Source organism: Ranitomeya imitator, chromosome 2 (assembly GCF_032444005.1).
Source record: "Ranitomeya imitator isolate aRanImi1 chromosome 2, aRanImi1.pri, whole genome shotgun sequence".
Classification (NCBI taxonomy): Eukaryota; Metazoa; Chordata; class Amphibia; order Anura; family Dendrobatidae; genus Ranitomeya; species Ranitomeya imitator.
The window spans coordinates 25890738-25913294 of NC_091283.1; the positions used below are offsets into that span (position 1 = coordinate 25890738).

A 22557-nucleotide genomic window follows, 5' to 3' on the forward strand; every position below is an offset into this window, starting at 1 on the left:
ATACCTGTGCTGTAATCTCTTATATGTTCTGCAGCACTGGCATACTGCTAACATTGGTAGACCACTCGCTGCTATGGAGCATGTGATTTTGGGGGCCCCCGGGCATAGTTTCCATTCCACCCAACTTTCAATTGTATCTGCATCCTGGATGTGGATATAGTCGAAAGCAATGATGGAAGGGGGAGTCATCAGCTGATGCTCCCTCCCCCATCATTTTCTCTGTGCGTCTGACGTCTCAAAGCAGCATGTGCGATGATGTCATTACAGCATGACCACTGTGCCGAACTTTGCAGACCACAAGTTGCAGTGACCTAATAGGTCCCTAATAGGGAAAGGAGAGAGGTATTGTTTGTTTTATCAATAATGTGATGCCCCAGGGTCCTGGTCGTCACAGTAACATTGCTTTCCTCACTGGGAGAGTGATGTCAGGCTTGGAAGCGATGAAGGATAACTTTCACCAGGTAATCACATACACACAACACGTTCACACTCCAGGCCAGAAGGGGGAGCTCTAAACCTAGTGTAGAGTGAGCTCCCCTATAAATACATCCTGGTCTGGAGGGAAAGGGAGAGTGAGAGAAGGAGTCTGTCAGAGGACAGAGAAGAGCAGTCAGACATTGAGTCTTGGAAGGACTGAAGGAGCCCTGTAGCCAGAGTTGCTACAGCTCCTAAAGAAAGAGAATTAAGAAGGAAAGGACAGCTTGTGGAAAGCGTGCAGAAGAGTGAAGCACAGGAGAGTGATACCAGTGGAGCAGAGCAGTGAATTAGCTACCTCCCTGGCTGGCACAGATTACCGGTAGCTGGAACACCGAGGTTGTGAGGACTCTAAGACTGACAGCAGAAACCGGCAGGACAGCTGGATTACACATCACCTGTCTGCCCTAATACTCAGGAGGCACAGTGACACATAGAGCCCGGGTCGTGATAGAGACCCTGTAAAAAGGCTTGAGCCACCTGCCATACGAGTTTGTGTCCCACTTTTATGGAAAACAGAGAAAACGGTGAGGACCTTATCAGAAGCCATAGGCAGTAAGGGACTACAATACCACTGCACTATGAGGAAGGCTTTTAACTCCACCTGGTAAAGGGGACTCTGAATTCGCTTCCAAGCCGGCCGGACTCTGCCTGCCCTGTGATCTGGTGCCCTGGACTGTGACTGCCTGAAGTCTTCAGTAAACCAGGTAAAGAGACTGCAAACCTGTGTCCTCGTTCTTTACTGCACTATTCGCCATCTTCCATCTACACACCGAGAGCCCTGGGGATATACTTCATCTGTGGGAAGTTATAACATCTTGCTGCCATAACATCACCCCAGAGGACCCCTTACAGCATCGTCGGTCCCTTCTGACTGAATACCACAGGTGGGGTCATGAACACAAACTGTAATTAATACCCCTTTTACATGGGCACCCAGGGCCACAGACCGGGTCACCACCGTGACATCCCCCTGTGAACACCGAACCCAGTACCGGATACTATCTGTGGGGTCTTCATACCATTTGGAGGGCTGTTTGTGGGGCCATAATACTATTTGAAGAGCTATTTGTGGGCCCATCATGCTAATTAGAGGGCTATTTGTGGGGCCATAGTACTATTTGGAGGGCTGTGTGGGGGCATCATACTATTTGGAAGGCTATACGGATGACCATCATACTATTTGGAGTGCTATTTTGGATGGCCATCATATTATTTGTAGGGCTATGTGGGGGGCCATTCTACTCTTTGGAGTGCTATGTGGGGGACATGATGCTACTTGGAAGGCTATTTTTGGGGCTATCATAGTATTTGGAGGGCTACGTTGGAGCCATCAGGCTGTTTGGAGGGATATGTGGGGGGCCATCATACTATTTGGAAGGCTCTGTGGGGTCATCATACTACTTGGAGGGCTATGTGGGGGCCTTCGTACAATTTGAAGGGCCATGATACTATTTGTAGTACTATGTGGAGGCCATCATACTATTTGGAGTGCTATGTTAGGGCCATCATACTATTTGTATGTGGGTGCTACCATATTGTTTAGAGGATTGTGTGAAGGTCAATTATACTGTTTGAAGAGCTGTGTAATGGACATTATAATGTTTAGAGGGCTGTATGGGGGCCAATTATACTGTTTTTAGGGCTGTGAGTGGTCAATTATACTGTAAGAAAGGGTTATGTGGTGCTGTTATACTGTATGGAGGAGTCTGTGGGGTCCATTACACTGTTTAGAAGTATATGCGTTGTCCATTATACTGTTTAGAGGTCTATGTGGGGGGCCATTATACAGTGTGGAGGGCAATCATACTATATGGAGCAATGTGTGTGGGCCATCATATTTTGTAGAGTAGGGGTGGGCAATTAATTTTCCCGAGGAGCCACATGAGAGACCGTGACCATTGTGGAGGGCCGAACCAATAGGCCGAAATTAATTCTGGTCAATATTAATATCGATATATTATAATTTTTATATTATTGATAATTGTATTCATATTAATTGTATAACTTAATATTGAGCAGAATTAAGAATGCTGACAACCCCCTCTATATCATTTGAACCCGAGCACAGCCCCTTCTGTACATCGTATGAGCCCCCCAACAGCCCCTTATATGCGGCATGAGCCCCACACAGCTTCCCCATATACAGCATGAGCCCCACACAGCCTCCCTATATACAGCATGAACCCCACACAGCCTCCCCATATACTGCATGAGCCCCACACAGCCTCCTCATATACTGCATGAGCCCCCACACAGCCTCCCTATATACACTGCATGTCTCCCCCATAGCCTCCCCATGTGCAGCATGTCGCCCCCATAGCCTCGCCACGTGAAGCATCTCGCCTCCATATGCAACATCATGTGCCGCATGTCACCCCCATATGCAGTGTGCAGCACCACGTTGCCCCATGTGTGCAGCACCACGTGTCCCCATGTTTGCAGCACCATGTCGCCCCATGTGTGCATCACCATGTCGCCCCATGTGTGCAGCACCATGTCGCCCCATGTGTGCAGCACCATGTCGCCCCATGTGTGCAGCACCATGTCGCCCTATGTGTGCAGCACCATGTCGCCCCATGTGTGCAGCACCATGTCGCCCCCATAGCCTACCCATGCCCACCCAAAAAGCCCATACGCATGAGAAAGAAAAAATACCACATACTCATCCCCGTTCCCGTGCGCTCTGCTTCTCTCCCTGCCTCCGCTCACAGCTTGATTGGTGGAGGAAGTGGCCAGAGGCCAGGCCCCTCCTCCACAATAGGAGTCAGCGGCGGGCGCAGCTCAGAGCAGCATATGGAGACAGCGAGCGGGCAGGCACCGCGCGGCCCGTGGACCACTGATTTCCAGCCCCACACTGGTAACTTGCATGCCCTCTCAGCAACGTCCTACTTACTGCGTTCACCGCTCTGCTCCTCCCAGTGTCAGACCATCACACCAAACTGCCTCTTGCAGCATTCCCAGCACTGCTGCATCCTCCTCTTGTTGGGGAATCTCCACCTAGCTATTGGGATGCATGACAAGACTTTACCTTGCTGTGTCCTGCTGAGTATCGCTTCCCTGGCCTATCTGCTGCCAGCAGGGGATATATTAGGCAGCTTCTCCCTCCACACCTTTCCTGAACTTTGGTTCCTAGTTGCAGTAAGTTTGTAGAACACTGTTTTTGGGCATTACTGCATCGTCTCTACTGTTAACGACCCGGCTTGTTTTCTCGTTCAGTCTGACCCCTCCAGTCTTGATCCCAGCTTTGTATTTTGAACCAGTGCTGCCTGCCTCTATCTCAGACGGTCTTATTACATCTCTGTCTCTGTCTTCTGTGCTTTGTGCTTGTACCTCTGACCCATCAGTTAGCTGTTGCAGGTCTGGGCACTGCTCTGAAATGACATCTGGTGACTACCCTAACGGCCCAAGTCTATCCTCACCAGCAAAGGCGCTAGTGAAGACCAGGTCATCACTTAGTCACGCCCCTCCAGGGTAAGCCCAACCAGTGGTCCACACCCAACTGTTGTGAGTTCTGTTTTTGGGCTCCCTCTGGTGGTTACTGATGGTACTGGGTGACTTGTCTTTCCTGGGTTTCTGGGTTCCACCTGTTCCATCAGCATATGGGAGTTTCCTATTTAACCTGGCTTTGCTGGCATTTCCTCGCCGGTTATCAATGTATCCAGTGTGTCTTGTTACCTCTGCTCCCTGCTCCTAGAACCTTCTGGACAAGCTAAGTTTGGATTTTCCTGTTTTGTGTTTTGCTTAATTTGGTTTTTAGTCCAGCCTGCAGATATGTGATTCTCTGCTGCTGGTTGCTCTAGTGGGCTGAAATTGCTTTTCATGTACCATGAGTTGGCACATGAGTTCAAGTAATTTCAGGATGGTTTTTTGAAGGGTTTTTCGCTGACCGCGCAGTTCACTTTTGTATCCTCTGCTATCTAGCTTTAGCGGGCCTCATTTTGCTGAAACTGTTTTCATACTACGTATGTGCTTTCCTCTCATTTCACCGTCATTATATGTGGGGGGCTGCTATTTGCTGTGGGGTATTTCTCTGGAGGCAAGAGAGGTCTGTGTTTCTTCTGATAGGGGAAGTTAGATCTTCGGCTGGAGCGAGACGTCTAGGATCATCGTAGGCACGTTCCCCGGCTACTTTTATTTGTGTGTTAGGTTCAGGGTCGCGGTCAGCTCAGGTTCCATCGCCCTAGAGCTTGTTTGTATCTGTGCTTGTCCTTTTTGTGATCCCCTGCCATTGGGATCATGACAGTATAACCGGACACAAAGTGTTACTTGTATTGGCTGAAGTAGGAGGATAAGTAGTCTGAGGAAGTTTTTTTTTTTTTTTTTTTTTTTTCCCCTCAGAGTTTGCTGCCTAGCCTTATTGCAGCCTGGCTACTTCCTCCTCCTCTTAATCTTTGAATGGCTCTGATCTCAGCTGTTTATCATGGACGTCCAGAGTTTGGCTTCCAGCCTGAATAATCTTGCCACTAAGGTTCAAAATATACAGGATTTTGTTGTAGATGCTCCTATGTCTGAACCTAGAATTCCTGTCCCAGAGTTTTTTTCTGGAGATAGATCTCGTTTTCTGAATTTTAGGAACAATTGCAAGTTGTTTCTTTCTTTGAAATCTCGCTCCTCTGGAGACCCTGCTCAGCAAGTCAAGATAATTATATCTTTCCTGCGGGGTGACCCTCAGGATTGGGCATTTGCATTGGCACCAGGGAACCCTGCGTTGCTTAATGCAGATGCGTTTTTTCTGGCATTGGGTTTGCTCTATGAGGAACCTAACCAAGAGATTCAGGCTGAAAAAGCTTTGTTGGCCCTCTCTCAGGGGCAAGATGAAGCAGAAATTTATTGTCAAAAATTTCGGAAGTGGTCGGTACTTACTCAGTGGAATGAGTGCGCTCTGGCTGCAAAGTTTAGAGATGGCCTTTCTGAGGCCATTAAAGATGTTATGGTGGGGTTCCCTGCGCCTGCTGGTCTGAATGAGTCTATGACTATGGCTGTTCAGATTGATCGGCGTTTACGGGAGCGCAAACCTGTGCATCATTTGGCGGTGTCGTCTGAACCGTCACCTGAGATAATGCAATGTGATAGAATTCAGTCCAGAAGTGAACGGCAAAAGTATAGGCGGAAAAAAGGGTTGTGCTTTTATTGTGGTGATTCAGCTCATGTTATATCAGCATGCTCTAAACGCACAAAAAAGGTTGATAAGTCTGTTGCCATTAGTACTTTACAGTCTAAGTTCATTCTGTCTGTGACTCTGATTTGTTCATTATCATCCATTTCCGTCGATGCCTATGTGGATTCAGGCGCTGCCCTGAGTCTTATGGATTGGTCATTTGCCAATCGCTGTGGGTTTAGTCTGGAGCCTCTGGAAGTCCCTATTCCTTTGAAGGGAATTGACTCTACACCTTTGGCTATGAATAAACCTCAGTACTGGACAAAAGTGACCATGCGTATGACTCCCGTTCATCAGGAGGTGATTCGCTTCCTGGTACTGTATAATTTGCATGATGTTCTAGTACTTGGTCTGCCATGGTTACAAACTCATAATCCAGTCCTTGACTGGAAATCAGTGTCTGTGTTAAGCTGGGGTTGTCAGGGGGTTCATGATGATGCACCTCCGATTTCTATCGCTTCATCTACTCCTTCTGAGATTCCTGTGTTTTTGTCTGACTATCGGGATGTTTTTGAGGAGCCTAAGCTCAGTTCGCTTCCTCCTCACAGGGATTGCGATTGTGCTATAAATTTAATTCCGGGCAGTAAATTTCCTAAAGGTCGTTTGTTCAATCTGTCAGTGCCAGAGCATACTGCTATGCGGGATTATGTTAAGGAGTCCTTGGAAAAGGGACATATCCGTCCATCTTTGTCCCCTTTGGGAGCAGGTTTTTTTTTTCGTGGCCAAGAAAGATGGTTCCTTGAGGCCTTGTATAGATTATCGTCTTTTGAATAAGATTACCGTAAAATATCAGTATCCTTTGCCATTGTTGACTGATTTGTTTGCTCGCATTAAGGGGGCTAAATGGTTCACTAAGATTGATCTTCGGGGTGCGTATAATCTTATACGAATAAAGCAAGGTGATGAGTGGAAAACCGCATTTAATACGCCTGAGGGCCATTTTGAGTATTTGGTAATGCCTTTTGGACTTTCTAATGCTCCTTCAGTCTTCCAGTCCTTTATGCACGATATTTTCCGTGAATATCTGGATAAATTTATGATTGTGTATTTGGATGATAATTTGTTTTTTTCTGATGACTGGGAGTCTCATGTTCAGCAGGTCAGGAAGGTGTTTCAGGTCCTACGGGCCAATTCCTTGTTTGTAAAAGGCTCAAAGTGTCTCTTTGGAGTCCAGAAGATTTCTTTCTTGGGGTATATTTTTTCCCCTTCTACTATTGAGATGGATCCCGTCAAGGTTCAGGCTATTTGTGACTGGACGCAGCCTACATCTCTTAAGAGTCTACAGAAGTTCTTGGGCTTTGCTAATTTCTATCGTCGTTTTATAACTAATTTTTCTAGTGTTGTTAAGCCTTTGACGGATTTGACTAAGAAGGGTGCTGATGTTGCTGATTGGTCTCCTGCGGCTGTGGAGGCCTTTCAGGAACTTAAGCGCCGGTTTTCTTCTGCTCCTGTGTTGCGTCAGCCAGATGTTTCGCTCCCTTTTCAGGTTGAGGTTGATGCTTCCGAGATTGGAGCGGGGGCGGTTTTGTCACAGAGAAGCTCCGATGGCTCAGTGATGAAGCCATGCGCGTTTTTTTCTAGAAAGTTTTCGCCGGCTGAGCGGAATTATGATGTTGGTAATCGGGAACTTTTGGCCATGAAGTGGGCATTTGAGGAGTGGCGTCATTGGCTAGAGGGTGCTAGACATCGTGTGGTGGTCTTGACTGATCACAAAAATTTGATTTACCTTGAGTCTGCCAGGCGTCTGAATCCTAGACAGGCTCGTTGGTCACTGTTTTTCTCTCGTTTCAATTTTGTGGTTTCATACCTGCCAGGTTCTAAGAATGTGAAGGCGGATGCTCTTTCTAGGAGTTTTGTGCCTGACTCCCTTGGAAATTCTGAGCCCTCTGGTATCCTTAGGGATGGGGTGATTTTGTCTGCTGTCTCCCCAGACTTGCGACGTGCTTTGCAGGAGTTTCAGGTGGCTAAACCTGATCGTTGTCCGCCTGAGAGACTGTTTGTTCCGGATAATTGGACCAGTAGAGTCATCTCCGAGGTCCATTCTTCTGCGTTGGCAGGTCATCCTGGAATATTTGGTACTAGAGACTTGGTGGCCAGGTCTTTTTGGTGGCCTTCCTTGTCGAGGGATGTGCGTTCTTTTGTGCAGTCTTGTGAGGTTTGTGCTCGGGCTAAGCCTTGCTGTTCTCGGGCAAGTGGATTGTTGTCACCTTTGCCTATCCCGAAGAGGCCTTGGACGCACATTTCCATGGACTTTATTTCGGATCTCCCTGTCTCTCAAAAAATGTCCGTCATCTGGGTTGTGTGTGATCGCTTTTCTAAAATGGTTCATCTGGTACCCTTGCCTAAGTTGCCTTCCTCCTCTGAGTTGGTCCCTCTGTTTTTTCAGAATGTGGTTCGTTTGCATGGGATTCCTGAGAACATCGTTTCTGACAGGGGATCCCAGTTTGTGTCTAGATTTTGGCGGACTTTCTGTGCTAAGATGGGCATTGATTTGTCCTTTTCGTCTGCATTCCATCCTCAGACGAATGGCCAGACTGAACGAACTAATCAGACCTTGGAAACTTATTTAAGGTGTTTTGTTTCTGCTGATCAGGATGACTGGGTTACCTTTTTGCCGCTGGCCGAGTTTGCGCTTAATAATCGGGCTAGTTCTGCTACCTTGGTTTCTCCTTTCTTTTGTAATTCGGGGTTTCATCCTCGTTTTTCCTCTGGTCAGGTGGAACCTTCTGATTGTCCTGGAGTGGACATGGTGGTGGATAGGTTGCATCGGATTTGGAGTCATGTGGTGGACAATTTGAAGTTGTCCCAGGAGAAGGCTCAGCAGTTTGCTAATCGCCGTCGCCGCGTGGGTCCTCGACTTCTTGTTGGTGACTTGGTGTGGTTGTCTTCTCGTTTTGTTCCTATGAAGGTCTCTTCTCCTAAGTTCAAGCCTCGGTTCATCGGTCCCTATAGGATCTTGGAAATTCTTAACCCTGTGTCGTTTCGTTTGGATCTCCCGGCATCGTTTGCTATTCATAATGTGTTTCATCGGTCGTTGTTGCGGAAGTATGAGGTACCTGTTGTTCCTTCTCTTGAGCCTCCTGTTCCAGTGCTGGTGGAGGGAGAATTGGAGTATGTTGTGGAGAAGATCTTGGATTCTCGTGTTTCCAGACGGAAACTCCAGTATTTGGTCAAGTGGAAGGGTTATGGTCAGGAGGATAATTCTTGGGTGGTTGCCTCGGATGTTCATGCTGATGATTTGGTTCGCGCTTTTCATAGGGCTCATCCTGGTCACCCTGGTGGTTCTCGTGAGGGTTCGGTGACCCCTCCTCAAGGGGGGGGGTACTGTTGTGAGTTCTGTTTTTGGGCTCCCTCTGGTGGTTACTGATGGTACTGGGTGACTTGTCTTTCCTGGGTTTCTGGGTTCCACCTGTTCCATCAGCATATGGGAGTTTCCTATTTAACCTGGCTTTGCTGGCATTTCCTCGCCGGTTATCAATGTATCCAGTGTGTCTTGTTACCTCTGCTCCCTGCTCCTAGAACCTTCTGGACAAGCTAAGTTTGGATTTTCCTGTTTTGTGTTTTGCTTAATTTGGTTTTTAGTCCAGCCTGCAGATATGTGATTCTCTGCTGCTGGTTGCTCTAGTGGGCTGAAATTGCTTTTCATGTACCATGAGTTGGCACATGAGTTCAAGTAATTTCAGGATGGTTTTTTGAAGGGTTTTTCGCTGACCGCGCAGTTCACTTTTGTATCCTCTGCTATCTAGCTTTAGCGGGCCTCATTTTGCTGAAACTGTTTTCATACTACGTATGTGCTTTCCTCTCATTTCACCGTCATTATATGTGGGGGGCTGCTATTTGCTGTGGGGTATTTCTCTGGAGGCAAGAGAGGTCTGTGTTTCTTCTGATAGGGGAAGTTAGATCTTCGGCTGGAGCGAGACGTCTAGGATCATCGTAGGCACGTTCCCCGGCTACTTTTATTTGTGTGTTAGGTTCAGGGTCGCGGTCAGCTCAGGTTCCATCGCCCTAGAGCTTGTTTGTATCTGTGCTTGTCCTTTTTGTGATCCCCTGCCATTGGGATCATGACACCCAACGTCATCATCACACATACTGTGTATGGGGGCCATCTTACTGTGTTGGAGTCACTGTGGGGTATAATTTGCGAGGGTACTGTAGGGTCATCATACTTTGTGTGTGGAGGTTACTATGGGGATATTTTACTTTGTTTGTGGAGCACATTTGTTTGAATCATACTGAAAGGGGTATCTTAGTTTTAGTATGTGGGAACACTAAAGGGATTTAATAGGGGCAAAATTACTTTGTAAGGGCTGCAAAGTTGTAGGATATGCTCTTCTCTGACCCTACCGAATATTATTATTTATTTTTTGTAGTTGGGCCCAAATAGAATTTCTTCTACAGGGCCCCATGCTTCCTATGTATGTCCCTGTTCTACAAGACTGGTATCTACCAATATATGGGCTCTATATGGCAGGAATATCAGTTTTGGTGTTTACATAGAGATTTATTTTCAGTAACAGCATGGTCATCTGCTTAGGTTCCCCTATTCCACGATTAGGGTGCACAGTGTTGAAAACCTGGCTAGGGGCTCACTCAGAAGGTTTCGTCCCCCCGACCCCAGAGCTGAACCCCTTACAATGCATCTGCTTACGGGAAATACGGCATGGAACAGAGCAGGAGAGAATCTAAGAACAAAGTATGCCATCCATAAAAAAAAACGTATGAACTGTGTAGCTAGTGCACCTATATTGCATTACTGTTATTGTTAGACATTATCAAAGACCCAGGTAGTATCACAAAAACAAATAATACAAACCAGGGACCTGGTTAATACCAATCAGGGAATCTAGAATGACTTCTGTGGGCAGGATGAAAATTGCAAAATTTTTAGATTTTTTTTAGTAATACAGATTGTGATATGAAGAAAAAAAAACATTGCCAGACAGTTTTTAAAATAATTTTAGCGTAAAAGCCTATTTTAACCTCTTCCAGTCATGTGATTTTTCACTTTCTTTTGTTTTCATTTTTTACTTCCCCCCTTCCAACAGCAATAACTTTTCTTTTATTTCTCTATTCTCTTAGCATATGAGGAATTGTTTTTTTTGTCGGACGAGTTGTGATTTTGAATAACACCATTCAATGTACTGGAAGAAAATAAAAAAATTCAAATGCATTGAAATTGCATAAAAAACCCTGCAATTACTTTTCGGGTTTTGTTTATACAGCATTCATTGTCTAGTACAAAGCACCTGGCAATATTGTTTTCCAGGTTAATACAATTATGGCGAAACCAAACATGCATAATTTGTTTGTTTTTCTAAGTGAAAAAAAGAATTCTGACATTTTCCAACATGTAACATTTTAAGTTTTCCATCAATGGAGCTGTATGAGGGCTTGTTCTTTTGAGTGATGACTAGTGATGAGCGAGTATACTCGTTGCTCGGGTTTTCCAGAGCACACTCGGGTGGTCTCCGAGTATTTATGACTGCTCGGAGATTTAGTTTTCTTCATGGCAGCTGGATGATTTACAGCTACTAGCCTGCTTGATTACATGTGGGGATTCCCTAGCAACCAGGCAACCCCCACATGTACTCAGCCTGGCTAGTAGCTGTAAATCATTCAGTTGCCCTGAAGAAAACTAAATCTCCGAGCAGTCATAAATACTTGAAGGTCACCCCAGCGTGCTTGGGAAAATGAGTACACTCCCTCAACACTACTTCTTACTGCATTTTTTGGATTGTTGCGGAGATTAAAAAAAACAACGCAATTCTGTCATTTTGATTTTTTTTCTCTTTATGGCATTAAACAATCAGGTTAATTAATTTTATGTTTTTATAGATTGGAATTTTACAGATACGGCAATACCACATACCGTATGTGTATTTTTTTTTTTACTGTATTTTGAATTTAGGGAAAGGGGGCTCGTTTGAATTTTTATTTATTTTCTACAGTTTGGAAAACTTTTTTCTTTTAGGCAACTTGAATCTGCGAAAGTTCGATCGCTTATGCGGTATACTACAATACCACAGTATTGCAGTATACAGTAAAAATCAGTCTCCTATGAAGTCCGGCTACATGCTGATCATCATAGAAATAACATAACAGGCACAGGGGTCTTCAGTAGATCTCCAGCTGCCAACAACCCACTGGAACCCCACAGCAGGGATATGGGGGAAAGGGGGTGATGGGTGCATAGATATTAGCCCATCAGGTTGTCAAGTTTGGGTCAGGAGACCTGCGGCCAGGTCAGTCCACGCTCAGACTGTATGACCACATGTGCCATAATGCGATTTATAGTTATTGGGTTACCTCTCTTCTCCAGATCTTCTTTCCTGTATTCAATGAATCTTTTCAGCCTCTCAGTACATTCATTGTCCATATAGATCTTGGTTACTTCCCTCATTCTAAGATCCTGTCTGTTCCATTTCTGAGTGATGATACGAGCCTCAGCCATAGTCGGGATAAATGTTCCTGTTGTTGCGTCAAAATACATAATCTCTTCTCCGTCATATCTATACTGCTTATAACCTATGGTGCTGCCATCTTCTCGCAGCTCACAGCTGGTCATCACCTGCATAAAATGGAAATCTGTCAAAAAGAAACAGGTTACATAGAATATTTATATGTATCTACAACAAGTGGGTTATAAGCATATAGTCATGACCGAAAGTGTTGGCACCCTTAACATTGTTCCAGAAAATTAAGTATTTGTTTCAAGAACGTGACGCTTGTTCACACTCATATGTGGCAAGTAACAGGTGTGGGCAATATGAAAATCATACCTGAAACCACGCTATGCATGGAAAACAAAATGGAGAAGAGAACTGTCTAAGGACTTGAGAACAAAATTGTTGAAGAATATCAACAATCTCAAAGTTACAAGTCCATCTCCAGAGATCTTGATGCTCCTTTGTCCACAGTGAGCCGCATATTCAAGAAGTTTACAACCCACGGCATGGTAGCTAATCTCTCTGGTCGTGCACAGCTGAGAAAAATTGATGAAAGGTTGCAACAATATTCTAGATGTTAGAATCCAAAGAATTTCAAGATGTTCTGCAGGCTCAGGGTGCATCAGTGTCAGCACAAACTATCCATCCACATTTCAATGAAATAAATGCTATGGCTAGAGAATCAGGAGGATCCCACTGCTGACACAGAGACATAAAAAGCTAGACTGCCGTCTGCCAAAATGTACGTGAGTAAGCCAAAATCCTTCTTAGAAAGCATCTTGTGGACAGATGAGACCAAGCCATTCTTGTTGTGAATTCTGTGGCTGAATTCACTCCTGTGGTCACAAGTGGTACTGCAGCTTCTGAGCTTCCTCCCTCAGGTGTTCTGGTGAGCTCGTTAACTGCTTCATTACTTAACTCCGCCTGATGCTGCTATCCTTGCTCCTTGTCAATGTTTCAGTGTTGAATCTGAGCTTCTCCTGATTGTTCCTGTGACCTGCTGCTCTGTATAGCTAAGTGCTTTTGCTATTTTGTTGCTTTTTTTCTGTCCAGCTTGTCTTTTGTTTTGCTGGAAGCTCTGAGACGCAAAGGGTGTACCGCCGTGCCGTTAGTTCGGCACGGTGGGTTTTTTTTTTTGCCCCCTTTGCGTGGTTTTTGCTTTAGGGTTTTTTGTAGACTGCAAAGTTCGCTTTACTGTCCTCGCTCTGTCCTAGTATATCGGGCCCCACTTTGCTGAATCTATTTCATCCCTACGTTTTGTCTTTTCATCTTACAGTCATTATATGTGGGGGGCTGCCTTTTCCTTTGGGGAATTTCTCTGGGGCAAGTCAGGCCTATTTTTCTATCTTCAGGCTAGCTAGTTTCTTAGGCTGTGCCGAGTTGCCTAGGTAGTTGTTAGGCGCAATCCACAGCCGCTTTTAGTTGTGTTTAGGATAGGATCAGGTGTGCAGTCTACAGAGTTTCCACGTCTCAGAGCTCCTTCTTGTATTTTTTGGGTATTTGTCAGATCACTGTGTGCGCTCTGATCGCTAAGCACACTGTGTCTCTGGATTGCCTTCATAACACCTGTCATTAGCAAACATAACAGTACAAGGAGCCAAACTAATTATTCTCAATAGAGGGAAAGAAAAAGTTCTGACATCATTTTTTTTTTTTTTTTTTTCTGCTCTGTGTTCACTTTTTTTTTTCCTTCTAGACATTTGGGTGATTCTGGACACAGGTGTGGACATGGATATTCAGGGTCTGTGCTCTTCAATGGATAATCTCGTTATAAATGTACAAAAAATTCAAGATACTATTGATCAGAAATCTATGTTAGAACCAAGAATTCCTATTCCTGATTTGTTTTTTGGAGATAGAACTAAGTTTCTAAGTTTCAAAAATAATTGTAAGCTATTTTTGGCCTTGAAACCTCATTCTTCTGGTAATCCTATTCAACAGGTTTTGATTATTATTTCTTTTTTGCGCGGCGACCCTCAAGACTGGGCATTTTCTCTTGCGCCAGGAGACCCTGCATTGAGTAGTGTCGATGCGTTTTTCCTGGCGCTCGGATTGCTGTACGATGAGCCTAATTCAGTGGATCAGGCTGAGAAAAATTTGCTGGCTTTGTGCCAGGGTCAGGATGATATAGAAGTATATTGTCAGAAATTTAGGAAATGGTCAGTACTCACTCAGTGGAATGAATCTGCGCTGGCAGCTTTGTTCAGAAAGGGTCTCTCTGAGGCTCTTAAGGATGTCATGGTGGGATTTCCTATGCCTGCTGGTTTGAATGAGTCTTTGTCTTTAGTCATTCAGATCGGTCGACGCTTGCGCGAGCGTAAATCTGTGCACCATTTGGCGGTATTGCCTGAGGTTAAACCTGAGCCTATGCAGTGCGATAGGACTATGACTAGAGTTGAACGGCAGGAATACAGACGTCTGAATGGTCTGTGTTTCTACTGTGGTGATTCCACTCATGCTATTTCTGATTGTCCTAGGCGCACTAGGCGGTCCGCTAGGTCTGCCGTCATTGGTACTGTACAGTCCAAATTCCTTCTGTCCATTACCTTGATATGCTCTTTGTCGTCGTTTTCTGTCATGGCGTTTGTGGATTCGGGCGCTGCCCTGAATCTGATGGATTTGGATTATGCTAAACGTTGTGGGTTTTTCTTGGAGCCTTTGCGGTGTCCTATTCCATTGAGAGGAATTGATGCTACACCTTTGGCCAAGAATAAACCTCAGTACTGGGCCCAGCTGACCATGTGCATGGCTCCTGCACATCAGGAAGTTATTCGCTTTCTGGTGTTGCATAATCTGCATGATGTGGTCGTGTTGGGGTTGCCATGGCTACAAACCCATAATCCAGTATTGGATTGGAATTCCATGTCGGTATCCAGCTGGGGTTGTCAGGGGGTACATGGTGATGTTCCATTTTTGTCGATTTCGTCATCCACCCCTTCTGAGGTCCCAGAGTTCTTGTCGGACTTTCAGGATGTATTTGAAGAGTCCAAGTCTGATGCCCTACCTCCGCATAGGGATTGTGATTGTGCTATCAATTTGATTCCTGGTAGTAAATTCCCTAAAGGTCGATTATTTAATTTATCCGTGCCCGAACACGCCGCTATGCGCAGTTATGTGAAGGAATCCCTGGAGAAGGGACATATTCGCCCATCGTCATCACCACTGGGAGCAGGGTTCTTCTTTGTAGCCAAGAAGGATGGTTCGCTGAGACCGTGTATTGATTACCGCCTTCTTAATATGATCACTGTTAAATTTCAGTATCCCTTGCCATTGTTATCTGACTTGTTTGCTCGGATTAGGGGGGCTAGTTGGTTCACTAAGATAGATCTTCGTGGTGCGTATAATCTGGTGAGAATCAGGCAAGGAGATGAATGGAAAACTGCATTCAATACGCCCGAGGGTCATTTTGAGTATCTAGTGATGCCGTTCGGACTTGCTAATGCTCCATCTGTGTTTCAGTCTTTTATGCATGACATCTTCCGTGAGTATCTGGATAAATTCCTGATTGTTTACTTGGATGACATTTTGATCTTCTCAGATGATTGGGAGTCTCATGTGAAGCAGGTCAGAATGGTTTTTCAGGTCCTGCGTGCTAACTCTTTGTTTGTGAAGGGATCAAAGTGTCTCTTCGGTGTGCAGAAAGTTTCATTTTTGGGGTTCATCTTTACCCCTTCTACTATCGAGATGGATCCAGTTAAGGTCCAAGCCATCCAGGATTGGATTCAGCCGACATCTCTGAAAAGTCTGCAAAAGTTCCTGGGCTTTGCTAATTTTTATCGTCGCTTCATCTGTAATTTTTCTAGCATTGCCAAACCATTGACCGATTTGACCAAGAAGGGTGCTGATTTGGTTAATTGGTCTTCTGCTACTGTGGAAGCTTTTCAGGAGTTGAAGCGTCGTTGTTGTTCTGCCCCTGTGTTGTGTCAGCCAGATGTTTCTCTTCCGTTCCAGGTCGAGGTTGATGCTTCTGAGATTGGAGCAGGGGCGGTTTTGTCACAGAGAGGTTCTGATTGCTCAGTGATGAAACCATGTGCTTTCTTTTCCAGGAAGTTTTCGCCCGCTGAGCGTAATTATGATGTGGGCAATCGAGAGTTGCTGGCCATGAAGTGGGCATTCGAGGAGTGGCGTCATTGGCTTGAAGGAGCTAAGCATCGCGTGGTGGTATTGACTGATCATAAGAACTTGACTTATCTCGAGTCTGCCAAGCGCTTGAATCCTAGACAGGCCCGTTGGTCGTTATTTTTTGCCCGCTTCGACTTTGTGATTTCGTACCTTCCGGGCTCTAAAAATGTGAAGGCGGATGCTCTGTCTAGGAGTTTTGTGCCCGACTCTCCGGGTTTATCTGAGCCAGCGGGTATCCTCAAGGAAGGAGTCATTGTGTCTGCCATCTCCCCTGATTTGCGGCGGGTGCTGCAAAAATTTCAGGCGAATAAACCTGATCGTTGTCCAGCGGAGAAACTGTTCGTCCCTGATAGGTGGACTAATAAACTTATCTCTGAACTTCATTGTTCGGTGTTGGCTGGTCATCCTGGAATCTTTGGTACCAGAGAGTTAGTGGCTAGATCCTTCTGGTGGCCATCTCTGTCACGGGATGTACGTACTTTTGTGCAGTCCTGTGGGATTTGTGCTAGGGCTAAGCCCTGCTGTTCTCGTGCCAGTGGGTTGCTTTTGCCCTTGCCCGTCCCAAAGAGGCCTTGGACACATATTTCGATGGATTTCATTTCTGACCTTCCCGTTTCTCAAAAGATGTCAGTCATTTGGGTGGTCTGTGATCGCTTTTCTAAAATGGTCCATCTGGTGCCCTTGGCTAAATTGCCTTCCTCCTCTGATTTGGTACCTTTGTTCTTTCAGCATGTGGTTCGGTTGCATGGCATTCCTGAGAATATTGTTTCTGACAGAGGTTCCCAGTTTGTTTCAAGGTTTTGGCGAGCCTTTTGTGGTAGGATGGGCATTGACCTATCCTTTTCCTCGGCTTTCCATCCTCAGACTAATGGCCAGACCGAACGAACCAATCAGACCTTGGAAACATATCTGAGATGTTTTGTTTCTGCAGACCAGGATGATTGGGTGTCCTTTTTGCCGTTGGCTGAGTTCGCCCTTAATAATCGGGCCAGCTCGGCTACCTTGGTTTCTCCATTTTTTTGCAATTCTGGGTTCCATCCTCGTTTCTCTTCAGGACAGGTTGAGTCTTCGGACTGTCCTGGTGTGGATTCTGTGGTGGATAGGTTGCAGCAGATCTGGACTCAGGTAGTGGACAATTTGACCTTGTCCCAGGAGAAAGCTCAACTTTTCGCTAATCGCAGACGCCGTGTGGGTCCCCGACTTCGTGTTGGGGATCTGGTTTGGTTATCTTCTCGTCATATTCCTATGAAGGTTTCCTCTCCTAAATTTAAACCTCGTTTTATTGGTCCGTATAGGATTTCTGAGGTTCTCAATCCTGTGTCTTTTCGTTTGACCCTCCCAGACTCCTTTTCCATACATAATGTATTCCATAGGTCGTTGTTGCGGAGATATGTGGCACCTATGGTTTCATCTGTTGAGCCTCCTGCCCCGGTTTTGGTGGAGGGGGAATTGGAGTATATTGTGGAGAAGATTTTGGATTCTCGTGTTTCTAGACGGAAACTCCAGTATCTGGTTAAATGGAAGGGTTATGCTCAGGAAGATAATTCCTGGGTTTTTGCCTCTGATGTTCATGCTTCCGATCTTGTTCGTGCCTTTCATGCGGCTCATCCTGGTCGGCCTGGGGGCTCTGTTGAGGGTTCGGTGACCCCTCCTCAAGGGGGGGGTACTGTTGTGAATTCTGTGGCTGAATTCACTCCTGTGGTCACAAGTGGTACTGCAGCTTCTGAGCTTCCTCCCTCAGGTGTTCTGGTGAGCTCGTTAACTGCTTCATTACTTAACTCCGCCTGATGCTGCTATCCTTGCTCCTTGTCAATGTTTCAGTGTTGAATCTGAGCTTCTCCTGATTGTTCCTGTGACCTGCTGCTCTGTATAGCTAAGTGCTTTTGCTATTTTGTTGCTTTTTTTCTGTCCAGCTTGTCTTTTGTTTTGCTGGAAGCTCTGAGACGCAAAGGGTGTACCGCCGTGCCGTTAGTTCGGCACGGTGGGTTTTTTTTTTGCCCCCTTTGCGTGGTTTTTGCTTTAGGGTTTTTTGTAGACTGCAAAGTTCGCTTTACTGTCCTCGCTGTCCTAGTATATCGGGCCCCACTTTGCTGAATCTATTTCATCCCTACGTTTTGTCTTTTCATCTTACTCACAGTCATTATATGTGGGGGGCTGCCTTTTCCTTTGGGGAATTTCTCTGGGGCAAGTCAGGCCTATTTTTCTATCTTCAGGCTAGCTAGTTTCTTAGGCTGTGCCGAGTTGCCTAGGTAGTTGTTAGGCGCAATCCACAGCCGCTTTTAGTTGTGTTTAGGATAGGATCAGGTGTGCAGTCTACAGAGTTTCCACGTCTCAGAGCTCGTTCTTGTATTTTTGGGTATTTGTCAGATCACTGTGTGCGCTCTGATCGCTAAGCACACTGTGTCTCTGGATTGCCTTCATAACACCTGTCATTAGCAAACATAACACATTCTATTGTTTACTGAAAACGGAAGGAGGCCTACAAAGAAAAGAACACAGTACCTACAGTCAAATATGGCAGAGGTTCAAAGATGTTTTGTGGTTGTGTTGCTGCCTCTGGCACTAGTTGCCTGGATTGGATGCAAGGCATCATGAAATCTGAAGATTACAAAAGGATCTGGAGTTGTAACGTAGTGCCCAGTGTCATAAAGCTGGGTTTCACCTCAAACATAGTTCAAGAAGCACCCAGAAATTGATGGAAACAAAACCCTGGAGAGTTCTGAAGTGGCAGCAATGAATCCCGATCTAAATCTCATTGAACACCTGTTTAGAGATCTTAAAATTGCTGTTGGGAGAAGGCGACTTCAAATATGAGAGACTTGGAGCAGTTTGAAAAAGAATAGTGATCCAAAATTCCAGTTGAGAGGTGTAAGAAGCTTGTGGATGGTTATAATAAGCGATTGATTGCAGTTCCAAAGGGTGTGTAACCAAATATTAAGTTGAGGGTGCCAACAAGTTTGACCAGCCCATTTTGGGGGTTTTGTGTGAAATTATGTCCAATTTGCATGTTTTCTGTCTTTTTTGTTGCTCCAATAAATAAGCATTTGTATAACAAAGCATCTGTAATTGCAATAATTTTCTGGGAGAAGTACTTTCCTGGAACAATTTCAAGGATGCCAAGACTTTGGGCCATGACAGTAACTATGTCAATTATGTGTATGACATAGAAATTGCAACTGCAAAAAGACATGCATAAGGCTATGCAAATCAAGGAACTAGCAGGTGTTGCTAAGATTTGCAAATCAAACTACAAAAATCAGATAGTCTTGTTATTATGATTATGTGATGCCTCCCGTTTTTCAATGTTCTAGTTATCGCAAACAGACAAGCACAGAATACTTGAACTGAGAGACCTTGGTTTCTCCCTCCGACAGATCGCTACACGTATAGGCCGAGTTGTCAGCACTGTTCAATGTTGCCTGTCACAGTGGTTGGGAGAACAATGATGAACTGGAATGACAGGAGGAGAAGGACAGATGAGAACCTCTGCATAGACCGTCAGATTAGAAGAATGTCGCATAATGATCCATTATGTACTGAAAATGAAATTGGACTTAACATATCAAGTTTAAAGCGTCAAGCAGTGTCTAAACAAGCCATCGAAAGGTGTTTGAATGACATTGGGCTACAAGTTGTCCAGGTACAGGTTTTACATTGATTTCACACCATTCTGAAAAGCTATCATGGTGCAGAACAAGACTGTAATGGAAGTTGGATTGGAGGTCTGTTCTCTTTAGCAATGAGCCCTGCTCTTGTCTTGGATGCAATGATAGCCAGTGACTAGTCCGGAGACCATATGAACCACACCCTTCACAAGGGAACGTCATACCAATCCTAATCTGAGGATTATGGTGTCAAGTGACTTAATGTACAGTAGCCAGACCCCTCTAGTCTTCATTCCAGGTCACAAACAGCTTGGTGTTGCACTGATTTTTCAAACATGTTCAAGGCGCAGATTTCAGCATGACAATACCTGGCCACATGTTGGGGTGTTACTGTGAGCACCCTGAGTGGCCTAAATGTGCTCTCATGGCTTCAGCGTCTCCAGACTTGTCTTCATCGGGTACATCAGGGACGTCATTAGTCCTTGATTACCCAGAAGCTGCCAGCAGTGGATTTTGATGATTTACCCAAGAGCATTCAGTGGCAGAAGCTTCCTCAGACAACCATTAATAACCTCAACTGATAGCAGCCAAGGTTGGAAGTCCCAGGATTTCTGCACATGGCTCAGTCTCGAGACTGAATACATTGAGATGTTTGGATAAATTTGCTACCTTTTTTTCATAATTTATATATGATTAGCATGTCTATCCCTCCTGTGATTTCCAGAATTCTACGACTCTTCTTTCTTAGTGTTGAAAGAGCATCAGGCTTCAGTATCATGTAGATGTACTAATGACAAAAGTGGGATGATGAAACATCCAGATCTATACTAGGGCTCAAAACATTGCTACCGTTTCTGTATTTGGGCTCATTCCCACTTGAGATGAAATCGGACGAATGCAATCCGATAAAAAATTGTACTGAATTTGGACCAATGTTAATCTATCATTGTGTGTTCATCTGTGTTTTTTTCCAGCTCTGACCGGATCAAGATCGGGCTGGAAAAAAAATTGCAGCATGCTGCAAATGTAATCAGAATTCGGGACACATCCCACAATAGAAGCCTATGGGTGTGAGAAAAAAAAAAATAAAAATCGCACAGCACTCGCACCATGCGAGTCCTGTCCGATTTTTACACACCGATCGCATTTGAAAAGCCGGCAACTCATGTGCCACATACAGTAAAATCACACTGACAGGTTAGAATAGAATCGCTATATACACATCTACTATATAATTGTCTAAGGGGTACTTCCGTCTGTCCTTCTGTCTGTCTGTCTGTAACAGTTATTCGTTCGCTGATTGGTTGCGGCAGCTGCCTGTCATGGCTGCCGCGATCAATCAGCGATGCGCACAGTCCGGAAGAAAATGGTCGCTCCTTACTCCCCACACTGACTGCCCGGCGCCCGCATACACCCCTCCAGTCTGCCCTCACACAGGGTTAATGGCAGCGGTAACGGACCGCGTTATGCCGCGGTGTAATGCAGTCCGTTACCGCTGCTATTAACCCTGTGTGACCAAGTTTTTTACTATTGACGCAGCCTAAGCAGCGCCAATAGTAAAAACATCGAATGTTAAAAATAATTAAAAAAATTAAAAATGATTATATACTCACCTACGCCGCCTTTCCCGCTCCTCGCGATGCAACCGGCACGTTCCGGTCGCACGGATGGTGTGGCAGAAGAACCTGCCATGATGTCACGGTCATGTGACCGCGACGTCATCACAAGTCCTCTGTGCCTGCGCGAAAAGGACCTGCCGTGACGTCACGGTCATGTGACCGCTACACGGTCATGTGACCGCGACGTCACGGCAGGTCCTGCACGACAAGGACCTTGCCGCTTGCAATGGAGCGGTCCCGGGAGCGTGGCGAGGAGCAGCAAAGGCGGCGGATGGTAAGTATAGCAGGACTTCCAACGGGCCTTCGGAAGGTGAGTATATGTTTATTTTTCTTTTTTACGTCTCTATACTACGTGGCTCTGTGCTGGGCAATATACTACGTGGCTGGGCAATATACTATGTGGCTGGACAATATACTCCGTAACTGGGCAATATACTACGTAACTGGGCAATATACTACATGGCTCTGCTATATACTATGTGGCTGGGCAATATGCTACGTGACTGAGCAATATACCGTACTACGTGCCTCTGCTATATACTACGTGGCTGGGCAATATACTACGTGGCTGTGCAATATACTACGTGACTGGGCAATATACTATGTGGCTGGACAATATACTCAATAACTGGGCAATATACTATGTAACTGGGCAATATACTACATGGCTCTGCTATATACTACATGGCTGGTCAATGTACTACGTGGCTGGGCAATATACTACGTGCCTCTGCTATATACTACATGGCTGGGCAATATACTGCGTGACTGGGCAATATACTACGTGGCTGGGCAATATACTACGTGGCTGGGCAATATACTACGTGGCTGGGCAATATACTACGTGGCTGGGCAATATACTACATGGCTGGTCAATATACTACGTGGCTGGGCAATATACTACGTAACTGGGCAATATACTACATGGCTCTGCTATATACTACATGGCTGGTCAATATACTACGTGGCTGGGCAATATACTACGTGCCTCTGCTATATACTACATGGCTGAGCAATATACTACGTGACTGGGCAATATACTACGTCACTGGGCAATATACTAGGTGACTGGGCAATATACTACGTGGACATGCATATTCTAGAATACCCGATGCGTTAGAATCGGGCCA

At 45.4% G+C, this 22557-nt stretch overlaps 1 protein-coding gene across 2 annotated transcripts in view; it reads right to left on the reverse strand.

The window, feature by feature from the left end:
* LOC138661499 (class I histocompatibility antigen, F10 alpha chain-like) overlaps window positions 1–22557 on the reverse strand; it is a 51098-nt gene that overhangs the window by 22895 nt on the left and 5646 nt on the right. For both annotated transcript variants that reach the window (XM_069746224.1, XM_069746223.1), the window contains exon 3: window positions 11942–12220. In XM_069746224.1, the coding sequence (XP_069602325.1) occupies window positions 11942–12220 (279 nt within the window). The remainder of the gene's footprint in view (window positions 1–11941; window positions 12221–22557) is intronic.